The following is a 20,504-nucleotide window of genomic DNA, read 5'->3' on the forward strand; positions in this document are numbered from 1 at the left end:
AGAGCCATGAGAAACTGGTGACATTTCTGGAAATGTTGTCATTGTCCGTCACTGTGTCAGTGAAGACTGGGCGCAAGAAGCAGAAGGGCCTGCTATCCTCCTCAGGCATGGCTTGGCCTCCTCATCTCCCCGTATCACAGCCGGTGCCAGGCAGACCCAGAACCAGGGCTTCTGGGGTGCGACCAGGGGACTGGGGAGTGGGCAGATGCTCTTGGGAAGATGTGTAGGACCTGGCTCCTGTCCCTTTTGCCTTGGCTTTAGTTGGAACCTGGTAACCTTCCTGCATGAGATGACAAGACAGTCACCAGGGTGAAGGTGTAAGTCTCAGCCCTGCCCAGGAGAAGGATGCCCTGTGGTAGGGTAGGAAGGCGGGATGGCCCACAGGACCTCCTCTGGTCTTGGGGTCTGGCCCCACAGCACCCTGGGGGGGAGAGACAGCCCAGCGGCCTCCGGGCCTCACCCTGATGTGCAAGGGCCTGGCTGTGACCCCTGCAGAGCTGCCTCCTTGTGGACGTTCAGGCCAGAGATCACAGCCGTCCCTGGGTGCCCTACATGCCACCTCAGAAAGCCGATTCCCACTCATCTCGGCGCAACCCACTGAATGCCACCTCGCTGCTGGCATGTCGTGCAGCCACCTGGCGTGGTGCTCTTGCCTCTCCTCCACTTGGCCCTCAATAAGGCAGCCCAAGTGGGCAAAGCCCCACGTCTGCCTGCATCCCACGGGGGCTCTTGCCTGAGGAGCACAGGCATGGGCAGGCCCATGGGCTCTGGCCTGGCTGCTCCAGGGCACCTGCTTGCTGCTGGGCACCCCCAGCACGCACTCCCAAGACCCCCTCAGGCCTCAGCTGTCATATGGCCTCTGGGCCCCACCGTGCAGAGGGCCCCCTGCTTGGCCTCTGTCTTCCAGCCTTTGTGCCTGTTGAACCTGGGACCCCTGCTCCAGCAGTCAACGGAGCCCCGACAGGCAATGTGTGCATTCAGCTCCCTCTTGTCTTCCTAGTGTCGAGACGATGCCTGGCATATGAATGCCACCCAGGACGGCCCACCAGCCCCCAGTGCTCCTCCAGGTCAGCTGAGGACTCCACTGCCCATAGTGGTCTTGAGTCCTGGATGCATAGTAGTTCCCGGAGGTGAGGTCCTCAGGTTGGGAGCACCTGGACGCAGACTCGGGTAGCAGGGGAGGCCATCACAGGGACACCAGGCAGGAGGTGGGACAGGCAGGCCCAAGTGCCAGTTGCCGTCTGGCTCCACACCTGACCTGTGGCTTCCATGCAGTTCCCTGCCTGGCCTGCCCATCTTCCCTGACAAGGCTCAGACCCATCATGCCAAGCTGCAACTGGTGGCAGGAGAGGGACCTCTAGAGAGCCATGGCATCTGGCCCAAGTGGAGCAGATGCCATGGGCCTGGGGCTGCCCAGGAAGCGGCCAGCTCGCCTCCAAGGTGGAGCCATTGCCCTCGCCCCTCTGCTGGGCCCCTCCCTGCTAGCCTTCAGGCTGGGATGGGAAGTGGCTGTGCTGTTGCTGTGCTTTTCTCTTTGGATGGTGCCAGGAACTTCAGCCTCTCAGTTCCATTCTCATGCCCAGTGATGTGCCATGGAGAGTTCACTTACATATGTAGATGAACCCAGCTTGATGAGTTGGGCAAACACACTGTGTCCAGCACCCCAGGTATTGGGGATTTCTGTGCCCTCTTGCACAGGAAGTCCCTGTGTGCCCCTCAAGAAGGACCTTGCCACCTGGACCCCACACCCTGCCTGCCTCCTGCCTTCCCCAGAGTCACCTTGTGCTGACCCCTGGCCCCAGGTGTTCAAGACAGCATTCCAGGCTCACCTGCTGTACCATGGGCCAGGTGATGGCCCATCTTGTGGTCACCTCAGTTTACTCCCCACCCATCAGCGGGTATTTGGAGACTTAGAGTTTGGAGCACCACAATGAAGCATCCGTCCAGGTTTTACCTGAACACATGTCTTCTCTGGGCGAGTCCACAGGAAGGATCCTGGGTCTGTGGGGGTGGGTGAGGGCTGCAGCCGCTCCCTCTCCCTGCACCTGCGAGCATTCCACAGCTGCCCGTCAGCACCAGGTGCATGTCAGTCCAGCCTGTGTCATGCTAGGTGGCGTGGCCTCATTTTAGTTATCCACACTTTCCTGGTGACAATGATGCTATAAGGCGTTCTCCATGCAGGTCTTCTGTGAGGTGCACAAACCATGTTTTTCTCACAGTTGCTGGTTTGCAATTCTGTTTCTTGAGTATCATTCAAATAGAAGATGTTTTAAAATCTGAACTTGAGTCCCTTTATTGGGGGTTTTAAAGACTGGCCATCTGCCTCCATATGCAGCTGCTGGGATGTGTCCACACTCTACACAAAAGCAAGAGCGAGTCATCCAAATCCCCAGAGCAGCGCTCCTGTGCCGAGTGCAGTGATCTGCCCTGGGAGTCCTGGGGGACAGCCTGCAAGGCCAGTGGGGCCCACTCCCACCTGAGCCCAACCACACCTCAGACTTCCTGCGGATGCACTTAGCACCCTGCCACTGGCAGGCTCCCTGAGCCCTACCTGGGGTGGCTTCAGAGAGTTAACGATTTTTGTTGAAATATTTAGCTTGGGTGAGGCTTACTTGACATTTGCTTGTTACAGAAGTAACATTTCACTGTGGAAATTTCTGAAATTACAAAGCAGAATAAAAACCATGAGGTCACTATTGAGAGACGGCCTTCTCTCAAGCCCCCTGCCAACTCAGCAGCACACTGTGATGAAGACTATGTCTGTTTCTGGAACTCTCCACTCAGTGTTTTTGGATCACAGAAAGCAAAATGCATGTGATTTTTTTTTTTAATGAAAATTTGACAGATCCTGATTCTGAGGTTAGTTTATCTGTTTATTATTTCCATTTTTAAATTTTCAGAGTTGAAATAATTTAGAAATATTGAGAAGATTCACCAATACACACGCGATGTGTCCTTTGGTACGATTATGTGCCTTTGCCCTCTGCCTCAGCGTGAGCCCGGAGATACCAGCCGTCCTCTGCTCCCAGATGTGCCCTGGGACCCCTGGGCCCTGGGCCCTTGGCTCTGCTCAGGCTGCTCTTGTCCTCTCCATGGTGGGGAGTGTCCTCGGTCAGCCTGGTGCTCGGAAAGAGTGACACCACCACAGCTAGCGTGCTCCTGCCCAGGCACCAGCCAGTCCACATGCCTGAAGATCTCCTCCTGATGGGATTGTGGACACCTGAGAACTTGATGGAACTGGTGTGTTTGATGTGGACAACTGGAATTGTCTCCTGACGAATTCTCCTCACTGTGGAAGCATAGAGTCCCCTCTAATGGCTTCCCGGAGTGTGCCGCAGCCCGCTTCTGTGCATCACCCGCCTCTGGCTTGGTTTCCTTTTCTCCTGTACACCTGAGGAGCGGGACCCTGACTGCCTGTGACCTGCTCCCAGAGGCCCTAGCACACTGCAGACACTCATTCCACATGGCTCCCCGTGAGCTGAGACCCCCCCAGGGCCTCACACAGGAACCGCAGGACAGGGCCTACATGCTGTCAGAGCCACCGGGGGGCAGCCCCTGGGTGGGTTGAGGGAGAGCACCTGAGATCTCAGAGTGGACGGACACCCGGTGCCACCCTTGTGCTCCGTGACTCCACATCCTCTCTCCACAGTGATTCCAAGGCAGAGTGCAGGAGCTGGGTCTGGAAGCTGCTGAGAGGCGTGACTTGTCCTCAGCGCCCGCCCTCAGCTCTTGCTGATGAAGAGTCATGCCAGGGATGAAGACATTGGCAGGGTCACTGGAGTTACAGGCCTGGCCTTAAAAACCCTCAGCCCCTCCCCCACGCACCTGTCAGTGTGGATGTCTTGTCTTTCCATCCCTTCTTCACAGGGCTGTCCAAAGATGGAGACCACTGTCAGTGCAGCTTGGGCCTGGGCTTTGTCCCCTCTAGATGCCCTGGGAACCTCTGGACGTAGGTAGAGGTGCTTGTCAGGCAGGCGGTCAGATCCAAGCTGAGCCCTGTGTAGATCCTGTTTTCTTTGATAATAAATACCTTTAGCCCATCTCCAGCCTAGTAATAGAGACTGGCTTGTCCTCCCTCCGTTCACCTCTGTGCTCCACCGGCTCCCTGTCACGAGTGGACACTACTGAAAGGATCATTCCCTTGCTCATTAAAAAAGTAGTTTTAGCCAATGCACGTATGCCAGCATGGAGTGTGTTCATTACCATTTACCATTTATCAATTATTTGCTTTGGACTTAACAAAAAGGGTATCGTGCTATAACCGTTTCTTTTTTCAATTAACATGCTATTGAGATTTACTCAAATTGCTGTGCAAATCTAGGTAACTTTCATTTCTGTAGAATAGTGCTTTGAAGATGGCGGTTTCCTGCCCTCCTGTGGACGAGTGTCTGCGTTGCTCCCGCCTGCTGGACGTTCCAGACAGGGTTGCTGTGCACATTGATGTATGTGCCTGGTTCTATGGCACAAGGTTTCTCCTGGATGTGTTTGCCAACGGAATGACTGAGCCGTGGAGTCTGCTCACCTTTAACGGTGACATCCCCGTGTTGAGTGTGGCTGTTTTACAGTGTGGCTGCTTATGCTGGGAGCCCCATGTGGAGGCTCTTTGCCTCTTGTGACGAACTGATTGGCCACAGGCACAGTAGGGGATGAAAGGACACTCAGAGTCCACACAAAGTCCAAAGACCACGTCACAGACCAGAATCTCATGCAAGAGATTCATTGTCTTGTGGGTGACACGAGGCAAAACCACAAGATTGTCCCTCTGAGGATAGCCGCAGCAGGTGGGCACTCAGAGCAGCTCCACAGCCTACGAGAGGAATTCCACGGGATGCTTAGGAGCTGCATCGTGAGCTGGGTGAAGCTGACCATTTAGCAGGCACAGGTTCTTATGGGAAGTTAAACAGCTTTGCCTCAGAATCGAAGCTTTGGAGCCTCTAGATATAATGGCTCCTGACTCTGAGGCCAATAGGAGAGGTCCACTGAGGTCCTAGTGGGCCTTCCTCTCACTGCTAGTGGAGCAGATGTACTCCTTTGGTTCTGGCCACGTGACACAGTGTGAGTCTTCATTTCCGTCTCAGGTTGCTTGTTCTCATTTCCATAGTCTTGATACTCCTAACCCAAAACCTCCTCCCGCTTTTTAAAGATATTCTTTGAGGAATGAATGAAATTCTCCCTTTTAACATGTCCAGATTTTCCAGTTTTTATTTTGTACTCAGTGACCTAAATAAAGTTAGAAAGATGTTCATCTGTAGTTTCTACTAAGAGTTAAAAATTCAGATATTTAAACCCCCCAGGCTCAGGGGCTGGCTTCTCACCTGCCTCAGAATCTCATGGTTCTGATTGCTTACCAAAGTCCTGCTCTTACGATTCCATGTGAACTTTAGAACCTGTTTCTGACATTTATGGGAAAAACGTGACTTCACTGAATTGCATTGACTCTGTAGAACTTTTCAGAGGACAGGCGTCCTTGCTGAAGAGCCATGCCATAGTGCAGGTCTTACCACCTCCAGGTGGCTCATCGCTTCCTTGAGATGAGCCTGTCAAATGCCTTTCACCAAAAACGTTCATGATTTCATGGTAATGTATTATACTTTTCACTGGGTTTTTTTTAAAGAGAGAATTTTTTTAATATTAATTTTATTTTTTTAGTTTTCAGTGGACCAACATCTTTGTATGTGGTGCTGAGGATCGAACCCGGGCCGCACGCACGCCAGGCGAGTGCGCTACCGCTTGAGCCACCTCCCCAGCCCCTTCACTAGATTTTTTAAAATATTTTTTTAGTTGTAGATGGACATAATACCTTATTTTGTTTGTTTTTATATGGTGCTGAGGCTCGAACCCAGCACTTTGCACGTGCAAGGCAAGCACTCCCAGCCCCAGCCCCTGTGCTTTTCATTAGATTTATTTCTGAGTTCTTAAAGAGTTCTGTTGTCACTGTAAGTGTCCTTTTAAAGATTATTTTCTAATCTTTTGCTAGTATACAGAAATGAGTATATATAGGGAGAATTGGTTTCTTATATTTATGTCAAGCCACTGTTTTATACTTGAATTTCTAGCAGTTTGCCAGTAAGCTTTTCTACTAGGTGACTGTATCCTCCACAGTGATAGTTTTGTTTTTTCCAATCCTTATGCTTTCACTTTTTAAATTTTCATTGCACCACTTAAGACCTTTAATTTAATATCATAGAAAAGGAGTAAATGTGGACATTCTTGCTTTATTTCTTATTACTTTTCAAAAGGGTATTTCTGATTTTACCTCATTTAGGATTGTATCCATTAGTAAATTTTAAAGAATACCCTCTACCAAGTTAAAAATATTTCCTTCTATTCATAATTTCCTAAGAATTTTTACAAGTAATTTGTGTTAAATTTTATTAAATAAATTTTCTGCATCTATTGAGACACCCTGCGGTCCTTACATATTAGCGTAGCATATGTTAGTTTAAGGTCCTCAAAGGTGACATCATCCCTGCATTCCTGAGGTAAACTAACTTGATTAGCTTTTTTCCTTTTATATGCCATTGGCTTTTGTTGGCTGAGATGTTTGTGTGAAGGGTCTGGGTTCATAGTGAAGTGGCCCATAAGTTTCTGTCTCCTCCCATCTCTGTTTGCTTTGGGAATCAGGTGTACATCTCTTAAAATGGCTGGAAGGATGTAGCCCTTTTATTTCCTGGAAGATTTCTTGTAAGGTTGAGAAGGCCTCTTCCTTGAATATTTGAGTGTTCTCCTCCTATAAGACTATCTGGACCCAAGATTTTCCTCATGGAAAATATGTTAACTATTACTTCCACTTCCTAGTATTTTTTCATGCTTCCACTCTTTAATAATCAGTATTACTACTTTACACTTTCCCCAGGAATTTTCCCATTTCTTCTGAATTTTCCAATTTATTGACAGATATTTTCATCTTTCAACAATGGTACTAACATTCCTGTCCTCTGACAAGGAGTACTGTTGATGCCTCTGTGTTGTGGCCTGTCTCTCCAGGTGGACGTCCCTTTCTCAGTCTGGGTGCAAACCTGGCAGAGGTGCTGACAGTCTTGTGATTTCCACTCCGTGGACTTCTGCTCTCACTGGCTTCTTTCCTTGGTGCCTCTGTCTTGCGGCTGCAGTCAGGCACCAGCGCTGGCAGTGTTCCCGGGCACGGCAGAGCTCGGAGGCTGCCCTGGAGCTCCCTCTGCCTGCAGCTGCACTTTCTGTCTCTACTTCACTCTCAATTTTGTTTTAATTCCAGTTCAATTTTTCTTGACCCTCAAATTAATTTAGGAATGTGTTTTGTTGTTGTTATTTCTAAGTCCGTGGGAAGTTCTGTTGTCTATCCCCCTCTCAGTCGCCAGGGTTGGTTCACCCTTTCGTCAAGATCCAGAGCTCCTAATGGAACAGTTTTTATGAAGCGGCAGGCAGGTTGAGCTGCAGCATCCTGGTGCTGTGGTGAGTGTGGGTGGCACTTTCCTAGCGTACTGGTGCTGCTTGGCTCCATGTCCTCAATACTATGGGTGAAATGGACACTCAGTCCCTGATGTTTTGATTCCTGAGCTTTAAGTGTAGTGAATTTCAAAACAGTGTCTGTGTCTTGCACATGTGCATGTCTTTGAGCAGAGGCCCTCTCCCCGCCTGTCCAGGAGAAGTGCCTATAAACCACTGGGGAGGTGGAATGGCATGTTCCTCCAAGGCAGGGTGCAGACTTGCCACAGTCCAGATGGCCAAGCTAAGGTGCTGCTTTGTGGCAAAGCCCGGACAAGGCTGCTGCCCCTGTTGAAATGTTTGTCGTCTCGTCTCGGGTGTCCCCTTCTCTCTGTCGTCGCAGGATCTCACCTGCCCCGTTGGAACATGGGCAGCTGGCTCTCCCACCTGGCGCCACACCCTTGGTTCTAATCAAGACTTTCTCATGAAAATACAGCTGGAACATAAATGACTAGGTTTAAAACTGTTCATTTTCTGAACACCTATGCAAATTATTACATCTATTGTTAAAGATTTATGTGGTCAAAAAAAAAAAAAAGACTTTCTCATGGGACCTGACCCAGGACCTGTTCGTCTACCCTTATCCTGCAGCCGTGCAGGCTCTAGGAGCCCAGCGTGGTGTCCACTTACAGCAGTAGTGACCATGTCTTATACACTTGATAAAAGTTTAAGTTAAAAATGACCCTGAGTACAAGGTGGCTGGTGAGGGAGTTGTGAAGACACGGAGTCGAGGCTGATGGTGAGGAGGGGAGGACACCTGCTGGTCCAGGGCAGTGAGGAGGGGCCGAGGATGCAGCTCAGGACGGGGCGTGAGGCCCCACACACACACACAAAAAAAAAAAGACTGAAGAAAAGATGAAATCAAAGGCCCACAAAGCGAGACTGAGCAGGTGTGAGCAGAGCAGTGTGTGACAGAGGCCCGCCCATGGGCTTTCCAAGGCTCGTCTCTGGTTTCCCTGAGACACTTTGCATACGAGATGTGGAGGGCAAAGCGTCCTGAGTGCTGACCTCCATGACCCTGGGGAGCGGATGGCCTGCAGGGCGCCCCAAGCCAGAAGCACTTCATCTCACAATGGCCAGAGTGAGCACGCACAGGACGGTGGCCCTGTGTGTACGTCTCTAATGAGGCAAGGCCAAAGTTAGCAGGTTTGCTCAGAGGGACAGGTCAATGTCCTGTGGTTGTTGGAGACTTTACCGTCATATCCCTAGAAACATTACAGGAGAGAAAAGAACCAACAAGCAAGGATGTGGGAAGCTCTCAAGACGCATTGCTTGACGTAGCCAGCGACTGGAACAGCATTCTTTCCCACGTGTGTGGAGGACCCCAGGGCAGAGCCCCGCTGAGCCACAGAGCAGGTCCTGGGCAGGATGTGTGGGCTCTGTACCACTGAAGAATTAAAATGGGATCGGTGATGACTGAAATTTCCAAATATTTTAAGACAAGATACTTCTGGATAACCCTTGGGTCAACAAGGAAATTCCAGGACAGGCCAGGATGGCCATGGGAATAAGGTCAGAATGTGAGCGATGGGCTGAAGCTATGGCCATAGGAAATTCTGACTTTAAATATTCTTTTTTAAAAATAGAAAACTTGAAATTCAGCAATTGAGATTTTATTCCTAAAAACAAAGCAAAGAAAGTGGAAGGGAGAGAGCAGCAGAGCTACGTGGGAAGGCTGTGGCAGGGCGGCCCCGAGCCCGGCCCCGTGACCCACAAGGGTGATATCCCGCCAGGCCAGAGGCAGGCAGACTAGATCAGCAGCACAGGGTGCCTTCTCTAGTCCTGCTGCGTCCTGGGAGACCCTGACCCATCCTGACCTCACCTCTGCCACAGCCATTGAGGCCTTGGGGTGGGGGCAGGAGGCTGCTGCATTGCTGAGGGTAGGGCCACCGCTGGCTGCTTGTTCTCCTGCATGAGGAGTGCTATTGTGCCTTCTCCCACTGCTGCTCCCACCCTTCTTTGAGGTCAGTTGTCATGGCCCTTGGCTCCTCCTGCCTCACATCTGTCACCTGCAGGCCTTGGGCTTGGCCTGCTGCTGGCCTTCCTCTGCTGACCACATTCTGCAGCACCTGCTCCCCCAGTAAAAAACTTGCCCTGGGACCTGCAGACGACCAGACACCCCCTCCTTCCCAGCAGCCCTCCTGCACAGCCCAGGGGCCATCAATGGAAACTGTGCCCGACGGGCACCTCCAAAGGTCTCACCCGCCTGCCCTTGCCCCTCCCATGGAGCTCCTCAGAGGTGCTGCACCTCCATATGAGTGGCCCTCCCACCCCTCCCTGCTGAGGTTGCTGGGGAGGGAGACTGACAGGCCATAACGCAGTGCTTTGCCAAGCAGCGGAAGAGTGGCCAGGGAGCCCTGGGTTGCCAGTCTGCCTCCTGGGGCAGGGAATGGCAGTGAGGTGGTGGTGGCTATCACTAGTGCCTCAACCCCACCCACCCCCCAGGGTAGAAAGAGCTTGTGACCAACATCTGGCAGGAACTTGGTGGTCTTCAGTGTCTCGCTGGAGATTCAGAGCAGCTGAGATGGTCATCATCTGCCATCAAAAACCCAACTATTCTCCAACCCCATCAGGCAAGGGCTTGTGAGCAAAGGAACGGAGGTGGCATCTGCCTTATTAACGTGAGTTTTTCTAAACAATCTGCAGACCAAGTTGTGCAGCGCTGATGGGCAGCGAGGTGGATGAGAAGCCCCAGCTGTTGTATCAACCCATGGAGTAGGAGCTCTGCTGCCAGGGAGAAGGGAGCAGATGTGTCCAGCTGCCCTCAGGGTGGGTGTGGCTTCAGTACCCCTCCTTGTCGCCCATCCTCCCTGTCACTGTGGCCAGCTCCCTGGCTCGGGTCTTGGGAGATGTCCTATTCTGACAAGTGGCTGCACTGGGCCTGATTAGCCAGGCTGCCCCGGGTGTTCTTTGTTGATTTAATGGTTATCACTGTTGAAATAAAGTTGTCATAGGGCCTGAGGTGGTAAACCCTCCTGAATCCCTCTTTAAGTTGGATTCCTAGATGTGGGATTCACCTAAAGGTCACACACACTTGTCCTGCTCTGGAGAGTGGGTGGCCACATGTGGGAAAAACGTCACAGAGGGGTCCAGCCTGCCCTGCCAGGGGCTTGCATCCTGTCTGGATTTTCACCTTCAGATCTGCTACCTTGGCTGGGAAGCGTGGCTGTCCCTCAGCCAGGGAGGGGGGGGGACTGCATTTGCTACTTCCCAGCTTGGACTGATGTGCTTGCACGGGGCTTCCAAAGGACAGCAGGGAGAAAGCTCCACCCAGAGAGGGTTTCACACCTGGATTACATTTATTTTGGATTCTTATATTAATTTCATTTCCACACTTGACTCACGGTCTTTCTTTGGATTTATCTGTTTTTGTCCTAAGATCTCATTCTGGTGACCCAGGCCCTCTTCATCACAGTGTAGCAGCTGCAGGAAGCAGTGAGAACCCGGCCCACAGGAGCAGCCTGTGAGGGCTCACAAGCCACCAGCCCCATGGGCAGCTGCACTCCTCACAAAGGGGACCTTGTTTCAAAATGGAAAATGTTTAGAAGTGTGTCTTCCTCTTCTTGATGTTGACGAGGCTTCCAGCACAGCTGACCAGTGGTCTGTCCTTCCCTCTGCCAAAGGGCTGAGGTCTGGCCCTGGGTGGCAGCCTGTCGGCAGGCTTCCCTTGGGTACCAGAGCTTCCAGGCCAAGCCCTCCCCTGCCAGCCTTCTTGCCCACTCAGAGCCCCAGAAGGAGATAGGTGAAAGGTTTCTGGAAGGATGATATATCAGGGGTTGTTTTCTTGTTTTTTATTTTTAAGTATAGTTACTTTTCAAAATAAGGAATAATTCTGGAGTTTTGAGTTTTCTTTAAATAGATAGGTAAGTGCACTATTTGAAAGTATCATCAATAGAATAGAAAATCTTTAGGTAAGTGATTTTAAAATGGAATTTGGGGGAGCAGGATGCTCCTCTAATCCAAGCAGCTCGGGACTGGGCAGGAGGACAGGTTCCAGGCCAGCCTGGGTGACTTAGTGAGGCTGTGGCTCAAAGTATTATTTAAGAAGTACTGGGGATGTGGCTCTGTGGTAGAGAACTCACCTAGAATGCATGAAGCCTGGTTTCTATTCCCAGTAACTCAAAATACTTCCCCCAAATTCATTTATTTAATCTTGTAGATAGGAAACTCATAATGAAATTAACCGGAACTTTGATATAATTGTTGGCCATCCAGTGAAAATTGTCTTTAAGGTCGAGGGCAAGAATGGGGGGGGGCATTCTGGGTGGAAGCACTCTGCTCTGGGGTGGGATCGGGGGTCAGCAGGCCTGTCCTGAAGCCCACGATGGCTTCAGAGCTGGGAGGCAGGGTAGCTCTGGAGGCCCAACGTGCCGTGCTCTCCACTGTGCGTGGTGCAGGTCAGCTCCCCTAACAGGACACACCCCAGCTGGCACAGGGTCCTGGGGTGACTGCAGGTCACAGAACAAGAGCAAGACTCTGCTCTCTTGTCCCCTGACAAGGCGGGTTGGCTGGGAAGGGGATGGATGTGATGAAGCTGTTCATGCAGCACCACCTCTACAGGACACTGGCACCCACAGCCACTAGGAGCAAGCCAAGTCCTGCTCACTGGGACATGGCGCCTGACCACAGGTTTGTATTTTAGGGAATTTGAAAATCTCCCCAAAGATTTGGAGAAACACATCCTGGCTATGTGGGTGAGGGGGACAGAAGCCATCCTGGCACCACCCAGCGAGCCCCTAGCCAGGGTGGAAGGCATAGTCAGTCATGGATGACTGTGTGGCCCTCTGGGGCATCAGATGTGGCCTCACTGCCTTGGAACCATATGGCAGCGCCTGGCTACCATGTGCTGGTTTCAGCTCTTAGTTCAAACCATTCCTTGTACCTGGAAAATAGTAAGTAGGGCTCTTGGGGAAATCCTGTGTATGGGAAGTTGACTCCTGTCGTGCTCAGCTCCCAAGTGGCCAAGGAACAGCAGGACTCCACTGACTGGCTTCTCCTCGGCCCTCTGCCAGCAGGAGCATCTCCCACCTGGCTGTGGCTGTACCTTGGTGCACCAGTGCCAGGACCCCTGTCCAGGGAAAGGGCCCCAGCACTCGATGGGGACCCCAAAATGTAAGTCAGCATTACCTTTGGAAGAAAGTTCCAGAAAAGTGAGGCTCGAGCGTCTTCCCGAGCACGGAGGAGAGAGGACTTTGCCTGTCGTGCCATGATGGGAAATGTCCACACAGACGGTCAACAGCCTTGTACAAAATAACAAATTTTATTTCTAGAAAATATTTTACACTAGCTGTACACATGCACACACCCACACAGTACTTTACCACACATAGAGCAATTTCCTTTGAATAAATCTACTACATACTATTATGTTACAATTTACAAGATAGTTTTGAAGACACAATGGGGAAAGCTTTGTCATTCATTTATAAACCTTCCATAAATTACAAAAGAAAGGCAGTCTGAAAAGTATGTATAAAGAGTAAAAACAATTTACAAGTGGACAAGAATTACAAAATAGTAACCATCAAATACACCTGCCAGCAACTGGGTAAGTCTTGTTGAAATGCCAATGATGGGGGGACTGGCTATTCCGGGCAGGGGGAAGGTGGCTTTTTCTGGTGTGGCCAGTGGGTGGGGTGGGTGCTGTATGTGTGTGCAGCTCCCTGTCGAGGGCTTGGGTGTGGCCTTTTGACAAATAGTGTAACAGAAACATGCCACAATATAACACTGGAAGCCAATATCGCCACTTTCTGGCAGGTTGGACACTAGTGCTTTTCCAGACAAAGGTACTTTCCTGCCCTAGCCCTGGGGTGCCTGGCTCTGGGATGCCTGCTGGGTGGGCGATGTGTTCTCGGGCTTGCCGGGAAAGCCTGGGACAGGACCTGAAGCTACACAGCTGTGGGGCTGGCCATCAGGCCGGGGTGGGGGTGCAGACCAGGAACGACAACACAGACCAGTAGACACTGCGGTTTTATTGGACATACAGACCATGTGCGTTCATAAGGCAGAACATCAAGGCGAGTCAGACGAGGAAAGTGACAGTTATGGTTATGAGGAAAGCGCTTTGGACGGGAGGAGAGTTGGACCTCGTTCCTCTAAGGATAGATGACAAATGCACAGAGCTGGGTTACAGGTGGGCAGCGGGCGGCCCAGGGCCCCGCTTGGCAGCAGGACACCCGCCCCGCTTCCCAAGCCAGACTCAGGCCGGGAAAGGGGGCGACAGCCCCTCTGCTCCCACGGTGGCTTAGGGTGGTGGTGGTGCAAGAGCATTTCTCTACTGGTGTCGGGAGGAGATTGTGTTTTAGGAAGTGCTTGAGTCGTGAGAACCCTAGTTTGGAATCAAAGAGAATCACAGGGACTCGGCGGCTGTCCACAGCACAGGGGTCATTTCACCGCGCCCAGCCTCGCCAGCAGCGTCTTGCCTTTGGAGAGAAGCCCCCTTTTCTTTCTTGAGGACATTTCCCTGCCTTTCCCGGGACCACCAGAACCCATAGATGACGTAGGTGACCCCGAATGGAGATGGGCTGTGGGGGATGGAGCTCTCCTTGTTGGCCCTGAACCCTCAGGAGGAACCTAGTAGGTACATTGTGACAGTTTGAGTGCGTGAGCGCCAACAATAGCCATTCACTCGGTACCACGCGCCGCCCCAGCTCCCGCGCTGCCTTCAGTCTGCATGTGCTATGAGCGGCACACGCCCACTCCCAGGGCACCCTGACAGGTCTGGCGTGGTTAGCCTCCCGTGTCTGCACTGGGAGAGGGTGGCCACCGCTTTGGTAAACAAAGCTGGGTCACATTGACCGAATTCAAACTAAAAGCAGGGAAGTGCTTTAAATGAGATTGATAGCAAAGTTGGCCAAGTACCCATCAGTCATCTTAAAAACAAAAGTTCTTACAGGGAGTTTGGGTGCATTTGGAAACTACTTGGTTATATAAAACCCTGATGCTGTTGAGTGCGTTCTTGGATTAGTTAGGATACTGTAGAAACATTGGAGATGGCACACTGGTTGAAAGAAAAAAAACTAAAATGAACCTTAATTACAATCAAAGAAAGCTTAAAGGCCCTTATTTATGCTTCTATTGTTCGCACATAATTGCACGTCTGTCACCGGCATATGGCCTGTGGAGTGTTTCCATAGACTCCAGGTGCTTATCAACCGTGCTTAGGAGGGCGGGGCTTTGTTCCAATGTGCCAGGTAGCAACTTTGACTTGTGACTTTCTGCGGCTGGGTGCATGCCTGGGATTGCATGACTCCTTCCCCAACCTCTCCAGAGCAGACTCCACTAAGTGGGCCTCACTGTGCAGCAGGAAAAGGACAGGAGCCAAGGGCTTCAAGCTTGCTTGGATTCAGAATCAAGGTCTAGCACTCATGGAAACACCTAGGGATGCATCCCAAAGCACACCTGAAGTTGCGTCTCCTACCCCCAGTGCAACCCTCGGAGCTGCACGTCCCTGGAACGTGGTATTGCATTGGTACCCAGGCCTGGCTGCGTCTGTGCCGACGCTTGCTCCTCAGTGGAGGTGTGGTCTCTGGCGCTCAGGCTGGAGCCCGCACCACCCCTGTGTTCACCACTCATCTACTTGATCTTGAACTAGAGGTGTTTGTTTTTGGTTTTATTTTTAGGAAAAATCCTATGGTAAACGTACTGGTTAGCTTGTGCTTTTTCCAAGGGTGGCTAACAATGCAATATGCAGCTTTGAGGAAGAGCAGACGTTGGAATTCTATGTAAACAGACAACTGGCTTGTAAGAAATATGTTCCCAATGTCGGCCTTTCAAATGCTCTTAATGAAAATAGCAGGAAATGATCATTAAAGCTGATTGGTTTCACTACAAATTCAGTTGTTTACAACTGAGGCCGAGGGATGTACTAGCACTTTAGGTCCAGTGTTTTTTGAGACATATTTCTTTCCTCTCTAGGCCACAGTGAAGCTTAAGTCTACCGCACTGGTCCGTTAGGTAGCTTAAGTCGGCATCTCGCTAGGTGTCTCCGGCTGCTCACTTACGTGAAGGCTACATGCCTGATTAGGGTGTGAAATGAACGCTCTTCTTCGGTGTCCAAGCAGATGACGAAGAAATAAAGATATAGACGTAAAATATGACAGATAAGAACTCGTGGTGATGGCGTAAAGTAAAGATGAGACACTAAATGTGAATGCGGCCTCTGAGCGGATGTGCTGCAGTGGCCTCTGACCCTCCCTAGGAGGCCTGGGCTCCTGACCAGGGCGGGCAACCGTCCCTGTCCCGGCCTCACTCCAGCAACTGAAATGTGCACCTGTCGTGTCGGGCAGGGTCGTCCTGGGGTCAAGGTGGACCCTTGGGAACTTCAGGGGTCTTTTGTGTGAAATAAGGTTTAAGATCAAGCACTGATAGGTCCGACCCCATGGAGGGGCTGAGAGGAAGGCATTCAGGGCGTGTGCTTTTGGCCCAAGATGCAGAAACATGAATGATCATCCACACATGGCAGGGGCGGGGCCCAAGAGGCTGGGGGGGGGGGTGCTTACCCTTTTGGCCTTGGAACGCGGGGGTGGGTCTTGAGAGTAGGGGGACGGGGCGTCGGAGAGGTAGACTTCCACGTCCTCAGGCACTTCCTCCAGGAAGTTGGAAGGCACCAGGCCTTTCAGCCCATTGAGCTCCCCCTGGAAGCAGAGGCGGGGAGGTCAGAAGAACCACCTTGCCCCCAGACCCCCTTCCTACTCTCATGAGGGGAGCACGGCCCACAGGACAGCAAGATGGGTTCATCCTTGTCAATAGTGGCCTCTCCCAGGGACAGCCTTAGCAAGAGCTCAATGCAGGGTCGTCTTCCAGAGAGGTCTGGAGGAGTGGGCCTGAGCTGGCCCTCAGGTCTGCTTGTCTCCTTCAGTGGGTCTCCAGCCTGGCTGACCCTGGGGCCCCTCAGGAGTCTGCAGTGTCCCACAGCTCAGAAACACTGACCCAGGCTGAGGACGTGTCCCTTGGGAGCAGAGCAGAAAGAGTGAGGGCCAGGCTTACCCTCCCTCCCACAGGTGAATGTGTTCTCAGACTCAGGCCACAAGGCAGGCGGGAGTCTGCAGGCATCTCCTCAGGTGGCTGCTCCAGAGGGGCACCCGTCCTTCCAGGCCCTTCTCCTCTGACATACCTATTCATGTGTCCGGCTACTCAATGGACACCAGGACATAGGGCTGGGAGCCTACTTGTCATTTCTCCCAGTCCCTCCAAACACCAACCTGCCCTGTAAGTGCTGAAACTCAGTTCAGAACAGTGTGATGGTCCCAGCACTGAGGGGACTGAGGCAGGAGAACCACTCGAGACCAGCACGGGCAACAGAGCCAGACCCCATCTTAAAAGGATGGTCTCTACAACGTGGAGTTCTGCTTCCTCACGAGACAGAAGTGGCCCTGCTGTGTGGAGATTGAAAGCTTCTGTCCATGCAAGGACACAGTTGATAGCAACAGGCCCTCTGAAAGTCCAATTCTGTGCACACACTTGAACTAATGGAAGGTGTGTTTTCACACAGGTATGTACCTTTTTAAAAATCAGCTCAAGAACCAGAAAAGCAAACGAAGCTTGTACAACTACATTCCTCAAGAGACAATGGACCTAACAGATTTTTAAGCAGAATCTAATCTTCTTCTAGTAATAGTTTTTCCAATGTCAATCTGTTTCAGAGCCCAGGAAAAGAGAAAAGGGAAGCTTTTTAACTCAATCAGTAACTCTAGAATAATCCTGAAAATAAAGGCCACAGCAGAGGGAGCACAGACATAACTTGTGAAGAAAATGCCAGAAGATCAAATCCAATGCTTTAAAAATGACCATATACCCCTAGGTGACCATGGGCTCTTCAGGGAGGAGGTGAACCCTACCCCTAGCAGCCCTTCCCTTCTCTCCCTGGGGGAATATTAGAGAAATAACCACAGGGGCAGGAAAGGAAGGCAACCAGCATGTGAGGTGGAGGGGGGCGGGGGCGGGTCGTGAGAGGTCCTATGTATCTGGACTGCCCACAGGTCAGCTGCTGGGCAGGTAGGGAGCGCTAAGACCTCGGGGATCTTATCCACCTATTGAGTTCTGCTTATTGGTTTCTTACTTTCTCTGTAAGATTAATTTACCACCTACAAATAGATAGTCTAGAAAACTAAATTATTATGTAAATGTTTGGATGGTGACAATTTTAAAATGTCAGAAAATAGAATGTTTTTATTTTGTCTACGTTTAGATACATGGAAAATACCATTATTAGCAAACAAGAAGCAGTGAAGAGCCAGCTTTTCTGTCATGTGCAAGTGGGGCAGGCTCTCCAGCTCCTAGTAACACTAACATATGCGTCTTGCCTGAAAGTGATAAGAGAAAGGGAAGACAGGCTGTAAGAGGCACAAAGTGAATGAGGAGGTGCTTCTTTTAAATTGTAGATGGACAAGATATCTTTCTTTTTTTATGCAGTGCTGAGAATTGAACCCAGGGCCTCACATGTGGTAGACAAATGCTCTACCACTGAGCCACAACTCCAGCCCAGAGGTGGTGCTTCTTGATTAGAAACACTTACATAATAAAATCCATCTTCATCGATTTCACCAAAAACAGTGATAATATCTCCCGTGCAAAACGTAAGTTCAGCCTACAGAGAGAACATAAAATGCACAGCATCTTGTTACAGGAAGTTGTTTTTGAAAACAAGTGGCTCGTATTACCGAGAACCATCCTTCAATCACACAAGGAAGCCAAGTACAAAGCTAATGGAGGTTCCTGCTCAGTCTTCTAGAAAGTTCTACACCTCAGGATGATGTCCACCTAGAAAAAAATGTCTGCAGGGCTTTGGTTCCTGGATGACTTTCAAGAGCATTTCCTTCCCCACTGGTGATACAGCTTTAAAGCTGGCCATATGGCCCTGAGGACTGATTGTGGGGCACTCCTGTGAGCAAGGGTGGCCACACAGACACCTCGCTGAGCATCAAGACTCCTGCTCCATGACGGACGAAACTCAGTGCCTGTGTGCATCAGCCCAGAGACAAACATGCTAGTCACAGGCCCTGTCCTTAGGAATCAACCGTCTCACATGTTCAGACCCCAGAAATGGGGGCCAGAGGGACAAGCCCAGTAGGGGATACCAAAAATGAGTAAATACATCAAGATTTGACTTCTAAACACGAAGGTGAGGAATCAGGCTGTGCCTGGTGTGGGGCGGGACCCGGGCCTGTGCTTCCTTCGCAGGGCAGATCCCACAGGATGTGCTTTCCCGTAGCTTGGCCTCAGCTCAGTGGACACATGCACTTTTTCTTTCTTTCCTAAAGGAAATGTGCATCCTAAATTGCCATTTGGGGATAGCACAGGGGTACGTGGCCCTGGGCTGGGGTTTGTCAAGCAGAGCAGCCCCCTTCACTCCAGCACCTCCAGCGAATGCCAGGAGCCGCAGTGCCCCCAGGCCCACTCGGGCCAGGCATCCTGCTGCACTCACACCTGTGAGGAAGTGAGGTGCATACACCTGGCACCCTGACAGAGGAGTTCTGTGGCATCCATCACTGTGAATGTGGCTCTTAACAGGGGCACACAGCAGGGCTATGCCAGGTGGGTGGAGCCACACACTGGCTTTCACCTTGTACTGGGCACAGCACTGTGAAACACGGGCACTGATTACCCCCTGGAATTCCCTGTGGACCACAGTTGAGCATGGGCGAAGGGGTCTGCCGTAACCTGGGGCTGCTAGGGTCAGGAAGGACTGTGGTGGCTATGGAGGACGACAGTGTCCTGGGGGGTCTTGTATGTCTATGGGGGCAACTGTAGTTATAGGGGCTATTATGGTTATGGGGCCTACTGTGGTTATAAGGGCTATGGTGACTATAAGGGCTACTGTGGCTATGGAGTTTGCAGAGGCTAGGGGGCTAGAGTGGCCTTGTAAACTGCTGTGGCTATGGGGCAACTGTGCTTAGGGGGCTACCATGGCTATGGGGACTACCATGCTATGGGGTCTGCTGTGGCTATGACAGCTATAGTAGCCTTGCAAGTTACTGTGGCCTTGTGGACTACTTGACCATGGGGTCTGCTGTGGCTCTGAGGCCACTGTGGTTATTGAGTTACTGACGCTACGGGGGCTGCTGTGGTTATGGGATCTACAGGGGCTCTAGTGACCTTCTGGGCTACTTGTCTACGGGGTCTGCTGTGTCCATCCAGTCTGTTGTGGCTATGGGCACTACAGTGGGTTGGGGGTGTTGTGGCTATGAATTCTGACATCTCTCATTGGGGAACCTGTGGTGATGGAGTTGGCTGATCATCTCTGTTGGCTTCTGTGGTCATGGAGCTAAGGTGCCTATGGAGCTACAGTGATTATGGAGTCTGCTGCGGCTCTGAGGCTTCCAGGCCTATAGGGGTCTATTGTGACCTGCTGTGGCTCTAGAGCCTATTATGGCTATGGGACACTCTGTCTGTAGGGGTCAATAGGGTCTGCCATAACTGTGGGGTGTGCTGTATGTTTCCTTAAGAACATTGTGGCTTCTCTTGTCTGTTGTCCCTACATTTGCCCATCTGGCTTGGTTGCCCTGCCTTTGGTGGCTCTTGTAGACATGGAAGTCTGTGGCTGGTGTCCCTGTTGGAGGGGCAGGTGACCTCCTGACCCTGTGCATAGTGCTGGCCCTACCTCGACGTCCACGTTGGGCGAGCTCTCCCGGGGGTCATAGTCGTACAGAGCCACCACTCTTCTTGTGGACACGGGGCGCTGCCTGCTGCTTCTTCTACTTCTCTCTGCAAGTCACAGAGGAAGAAAAAACCTGTCACGATGTCACCTCAGAACACCTGCTAGCACAGTGTTCCACAGTGTTGGGAGGGCATCTTAGCAGGTGTGTCCCCGCATCTCACTGGCCCATGGGACCACACCCTCTGGGGCCCAGTCCTGGCGCTGTCCTCTTCAAGCAGTCCAGCATGCCACCCTTGTCCTGGACCCACTCCTTCTACTTTGGCTCTAGGGTGGGTGCTCCTGGCAGGAGCCACCTTGGGAGTGAGTCCAGTTTCATGGCCAGCTCGGGATGGGGAGGCTCAGCAGGCAGAGGGAAGGCTGGAGGCTGCTCTGGGGAAGACCC

At 51.5% G+C, this 20,504-nt stretch overlaps 1 protein-coding gene across 17 annotated transcripts in view; it reads right to left on the minus strand.

The window, feature by feature from the left end:
- Positions 1-20,504, minus strand: part of Rimbp2 (RIMS binding protein 2) — a 199,947-nt gene that overhangs the window by 17,361 nt on the left and 162,082 nt on the right. For 7 of the 17 annotated variants that reach the window (XM_078039390.1, XM_078039389.1, XM_078039391.1 and 4 more), the window contains 3 exons: positions 20,066-20,169; positions 17,981-18,052; positions 15,966-16,100 (listed from right to left, as the gene is read on the minus strand). In XM_078039390.1, coding sequence (XP_077895516.1) covers positions 15,966-16,100; positions 17,981-18,052; positions 20,066-20,169 — 311 coding nt within the window. The other 10 variants (XM_078039387.1, XM_078039388.1, XM_078039395.1 and 7 more) reach the window with 4 other exon arrangements.

This window comes from Ictidomys tridecemlineatus, chromosome 2 (genome assembly GCF_052094955.1).
Source record: "Ictidomys tridecemlineatus isolate mIctTri1 chromosome 2, mIctTri1.hap1, whole genome shotgun sequence".
NCBI classification, from domain to species: Eukaryota; Metazoa; Chordata; class Mammalia; order Rodentia; family Sciuridae; genus Ictidomys; species Ictidomys tridecemlineatus.